Source organism: Echinops telfairi, unplaced genomic scaffold (assembly GCF_000313985.2).
Source record: "Echinops telfairi isolate 266 unplaced genomic scaffold, ASM31398v2 ScPeMD7_70;HRSCAF=299, whole genome shotgun sequence".
NCBI lineage: Eukaryota > Metazoa > Chordata > Mammalia > Afrosoricida > Tenrecidae > Echinops > Echinops telfairi.
The window spans coordinates 3728241-3733893 of NW_022103968.1; the positions used below are offsets into that span (position 1 = coordinate 3728241).

At 58.3% G+C, this 5653-nt stretch overlaps 1 protein-coding gene across 1 annotated transcript in view; it reads right to left on the minus strand.

Moving 5' to 3' along the window:
• Positions 1-5653, minus strand: part of PTPRE (protein tyrosine phosphatase receptor type E) — an 81447-nt gene that overhangs the window by 19511 nt on the left and 56283 nt on the right. The window contains exons 7-9 of the mRNA XM_004700872.3: positions 3718-3794; positions 3103-3139; positions 1862-1959 (exon numbers count right to left, since the gene is read on the minus strand). Of these exons, the coding sequence (XP_004700929.1) occupies positions 1862-1959; positions 3103-3139; positions 3718-3794 (212 nt within the window). The remainder of the gene's footprint in view (positions 1-1861; positions 1960-3102; positions 3140-3717; positions 3795-5653) is intronic.

Below are 5653 nucleotides of genomic sequence, written 5' to 3' on the forward strand. Positions count from 1 at the left end.
GGTGTGTGTGTGTCTGTGTGTGTGTGTGTGTGTGTGTGTGTGCTTGCTGTTTCTCTGGAGAACACTGACTGAGGCCCCATAGCTGGGATCCCTGGCTTCCGGCCTGCTCTCTCCTTCTGGTGACAGAGGATGATGAGTCCTAGCACAGTGACAGGGTGGGTGGCCCTCCTCAGCCCTGTCCCCATCCCTTAAAAACAAAACCAGAGCCCCCCCCAGTGCCTGACCGGAAGTGGAACCAGTGGTTGGAGGCTCTTCCTGTGCGTTTGGTGTGGAAGAAGTGAGTGCTGCTGGCCTGTGGGGGCAGAGGGCTCCCAATGGTCCTCCTGAGGCCCTGCCCCCCCTTGCCCCCACTGTGCCCCCACGGAGCAGCTACAGAGCCTGTGATGTGACAGCCCACGTGCTGCCTCCTCCCCGCCTGCACAGAGACCTGCCACGTCCATCGCCAGAGGCCTGCACAGAGACCTGCCACATCCATCGCCAGAGCCCTGGCCACAATGCTTGGTCACCTGCAAGTGGCTAAGCACAGGGGTGGGGTGCAGCCACCTCTGGGGCCTGGGTCTGGCCACACACTGTGCTGACAACATGCCAGGCCCTGGCAGGGCCCTCCACCCAAAACAGGTCACTTCCACCAAACTGATCTCCCCCTCATCTTGTGCCCAAGCCCTCATGCTGGATGGAACCTGCTGAACAGTGACCGCACTGGCCACCCTTCAGTTCCCAATTCCTCTTCCACCCCTTATGGACAGCTCACTCCCTGAGGCACGCCCCCCACTGCTTCCTCCCCCAGCAGCACCTAGCCCTGGTGCTCCACCCAAGAGACTCCTCACTCTCTTGCCAACACCCCTCCCCGGTTTGGTCAAATTCCCTTCATCTTCTCAGAGAGCCAGTCACTCCCACCCCAACCAGGGAAGGGCTGCACCTGAGCTGGACTCCCACTGTCCTGCCACTGCCCAGGTCCTGCTTTGAGGCTGTGTTCTGGCCTGGTCTATGGGGGTCCAGGTCCCCTGAGCTAAAGAGGGGGTGGGTTTCCAGGCATGGTGGAGCTTCTGGTCTTGGAGCCCCTCCCCTCCAAAGACCTGGTCTTCATCTTCCTGGACTGTCCACCTCGACCCCACGCTCTCCTACTGTACTGTCCACTGATTGACTCCAGCTTTGTGTCTGCCCTCCCAGGGGACACAGTGCCCACCAGAGAGCAGGGTTAGTCCCTCCTAGAGGGACACACAGTTTACTAGAGCAGGGTCCATCCCTCCCGGGCCACCAAAAAGCAGGGCCAGCTTTTCCCTGGCCACCAGCATGTGCCCCTGCTGTTATGTGGCTGAGATAGTGGGCTCTGACCTGCTGGGCACACAGGAGGCTTTCTGGCATGGGGAATGAGTCCCTTCAGCTCCTCTCTGGGGAGGGGGCCCCTCACTGCCCTGATGGAGCTCCCCGCTGCCAATGGGTGTGCTTGGAGGAGGGACAGACAGATCAGCATTTCCACAGGGAACCTGGCTTGTCCCCGCCTCTCTCTAAACTTGGCAAGATGCAGTAAATAACCCCACATCATCCTCTGAGGCCCACCCAGTACTCTGCTCGCCATCCCTCTGGCTCAGGGCTCCACCTGCTGGAGTCAGAGCTGGTGGGCAGGCCGGGATTCCCCACCCCCTGGCCTGGGGCTGCCCTGTGGCAGGGGCTGCTCTGGCTCTCCGGAGGATTGCTCAGATGAGAGGATTTGTGTCAAGCTCGTTTCCCCAGGCAGTGAGACGGGAGGGAGGGGGCTGGGGGGGCAGGGAGGGAGGAAAAGGAAGTGGTCAGTCTCCCCACCCCCACCCCGCCCTCGGCTAAGTGTAAGAAGTGCCTGAGTCAGAGGGGGCGGGGTTACCTCTTTCCTTTCCTTCAGGTTAGTCAGCATGACGATGGTGGAAGATTTCTGTTCCCAGATCATTCGCCAAAAGTCGTTCACCGTTTCCTGTTTGGGTCCTGCAAGGAGGAGAGTCCTGAAGTCAGAATCCACCAGAGGGGTCTGCCTGCTGCTCCCTGCCCCGGGGCACCCAGGAGACAGGGCCAGGTGTGGGCCAAGGCTGCTGGGACCCACCGGGCGGCCTCTTGCCCCACTGCCCTGAGCCAGAGGGCATCCAGGTGGGCATTTCCACAGCCACGTGACAAGTGTCAGAACGTGTGTGTGCATGTTGGTGTGTGCACATGTGGGAGAGAATGTGGGTGTATGTGCACATGGGTGAGAGAAAATGGGCATGTGTGTGCATGCATGTGCAGCAGACAAATGACCGTGCATGTGTGTGTGAGGCAGAGAATGAGCATGTGTATGCATCTGCACATGTGTGAAATAGACAAGGGCATATGTGTGCGCATGTGAGACAGAATAGGTGTGTGTGTGTGTGTGTGTTTACATGCATGTGAGAGAGAGGGAGAATCTGAGCTTCAGGTAGTCCCAGCTTCAGGATGTTATTCTTGACATCCATCCCAGAGTAAAATCATCCATCTGCCTTGCTCCCTGTGCACACAGCGCTCCTGGACAGCACTCATGGGACACTGGGTGTCGTGTGCCTGTCTACACACAAAAGCCCACACACATGCACATGCACACACAGCCTTTAAATCCATTCCAACTCACAGCAACCTCTCCAGGCTTTCCAACGCGGTCAGTCTTTACAGGAGCAGAGAGCCTCATCTTTCTCCCTGGGAGCAACTGCTGGGTTTGAACTACCCACTTTTTGGATAGCAGCCCAAGGCCTAGCCCACAGCACCACTGGTATGAATGCACATTGTTGGGGAAAGGCGGGGGGACGGGGGACTGGGGGGGCCTGAAACCTGAATTTTTAACCAGCTGCCGCTCCCGTTCCTGGGACCCGAGCTGAGCAGCAGGCTCGGTGAGAGGCCTGCATCTGCACGTAGACAGAAACTGCTGCCCGCTGTCACCCAGCAGAGCGAGCACCGGGGCAATGAATGAAGAGCTCATGGGGTGCTGGCAAGCACTTTGGAAGGTGAATCAGGAGGGACCCACACAGAAGAAGCTGCCCCAGCCCCTGGGTGCCACAGAGGCAGCCGGAGCCGCCAGGCCGTGCTGGCAGAGGTCGGCTGGAGCTGGGTTGGTGGCGAGCTTACCCTGGGTGGCTATGAACTTGTTCTTCTCGTTGTAACCCTGGGGACAGAGAAACCAAAGTCACCACAACACAGCAGTGGTGGAAGAGTTATCCGCAGTCCTCATCACGGTGAAGCATTTGGAAAACCCAGGGAAGGGAAATTAAAAAGAGAGAGAAAGAGAAAGAAAAGGATTCACCGGTCACGTTAGAAACAATGAGGTTATTTAAGTCCTCGCTGTCTCTAAACGTCCTTGTCCCTTGAATTCCTTCCGGGACACACACAGACAGTTTCACAGCAACGAGCAGTAGCTCCTTGATAGCCATTGTTGAAAGCCCAGTGGACGGAGCTCCCGGCTCTCCGCTCCTGCGGTGGGCAGGTTCCCCTGGCCTGTGTTGTCAGCAACACAAGAATGCTGTGATGAGCATCCCCGAGGGCGTTTTCTGAGAACACGTCCCTCGACGCACGGCAGGTGGAGGGGCACGAGTGCCCCTCCTGGTCTGGGGGACCCATGACCACACTGCCCAGAGAGACGGTGACAATGGCAGGGAAAGCCACCCTGCATGGTTTACAGTCTGCACCCAAAGGTCCAGGGGCGTGTCCTTGGCTGGACAGAAGGACGGGAAGCGGGGGACTTACGTCTATGTAGGAGGCATTGATGTAGTCCGAGCAGGGAATCCCATCCACTTGGCTCAAAACCACCCTGGAACAGTCATCTAGGGAGGAGAGAGCCATGGCGTTAGGCGGAGTGAATTACCCCTGCCTTGAAGTCCGTCTAAAGTACCGACCACGCGGATGAGCCTTCTTTCTGTGAGGGGCCGCGGGGCCACGGACATCCCAGTGAAACATCCCCATCTAGACTATCGTGGTCCCTCTCTATGGACTGCTGCTGTCTCTCAGCTTCAGGGCAGGGCGCATCCCCAAACAGGTGCCTTACGCAACCCTGATACCAGAAGGCCGAGATGGGACCCCGAGACCACTGCTGATGCTCTGAAAGGGACCACAGTCCGCAGGAGGAGGCCCTGGATAGAGAAGGGGAAATGGATTAAGCCTCGGATCAGGCTACTTGTCGGGTAGGGACTGGAGGAACCGGGAGAGTATGGCCTTTCGACCCCTTCAAGCCTGGAACGGAACTCACCCTATGGCTGAACATTCAGCCCAACCACAGACAGTGCCCTGCAGGGAACAGCAAACCCCATGAAGATCTTACATGAACCGGGCATAGGGGACAGGGACAGCATCTGCCCTGGGATGAAGCCCAGAGGGCAGGGGGGCGGGTGGGAGGGATGGAACGAGGGAAGAAGGGAAACAGAATCCACAGGGAAGGCGTGGGCAGAGGGCTGGGACACGGTGGGGGCTGCAGACTGTGTCCCTAATGTAACATGCTTGAATTGCTGAATGGAAAACCAGTCTGTGCGTTTGTAAGCGTGAGCATGAATGTGTGAGTGTGGTGTGCGTGTGTGTATGTGAGTATGCATGGGTGAGTATGTGTGTACGTGTTTGTGTGGACGTCACGTGTAACCCCGTCAGCCTTGAGCAGGATGCGGTTTTGCTAGGCCAGCTCTGTCTTATCCAGCAGGACCAACCGGCAGAGCTCCCAGGGACAGCTCCTGCCAGAAGGCCCTCAGGGGCCAGATCACAGCCTCAGGTCCCCACAGCCAGGCCACCCTGCTCAGGGCTGGGACAGTCAGAGTGTTAACAAAGCTGACTGAGCTGAGCAGCGGGTGTGGGTGGGGGTGGGGTTGGAAACAGTTAGGGCCCAAAGCCAGCAATAGTAACAGAGGGAGAAAAATAGCCTCTGGTTAGATTTAGACTCTGCCGTCCCTCCGCACTTCCTGCCTCTTTCTGCTTAAAAGTCACACTTCACTTGCAAAACATATTTCTTAAAATGACGGCCCTGGCACTTCTCCAGAAAGGAAGATTCCTCCTCGCCCTGGCCCGGGGGTCTGGGACCCTGGCTGGGGCTCCAGGGTCACAGACACAGTTGCTCTCTCGGACAGCTTGTGGCCTGAGGGATTCATGGGACTGTGAGGAGTTGGGTTCTCTCTTCCCGGGTTCTCCATCCCCGGGGTGGCACAGCAGCTCAGATGCGGTGGGAAGAGGGTAGTCAGATCTGAGTCCCACCTGTATAAAGTCTTCAGGTTCTGGCCCCACCCTCCGCAGGCCCCAGCTGGCACCCCGGACCTCTATGGCCATTGCTCAATTGAATTCCAGACACCCCTGGCTTGGCCTTGCTCCTTTCTGACGGCAGGGACTGCCCAGCTAATCCCCTCCCGTGTGTGAGCCCACCTCTTCGGCCTGCGTCTCCCACGGTTGGAGCCCAGTCTCCGGCAGGGCCCTAGGCCCTCAGGAACTGGAACTGCCGGATGGGCAGGCAGGGTTTGTGCGGGACGGGCAGTGGAAGGCCTGTTCACAATCACAGTACATTCTGTACATGGAAAACAGGCTCTGCTACCTTTCTGGCCTGAGCTACAGGACCGAGCTGGGGGACTTGCTGAGACTGTTAGGTTAGGTGCCCCGGAGTGGATCCTGACGCACAGTGGCCCGATGGACAAGAGAAGGAAGCGCCGCCCGG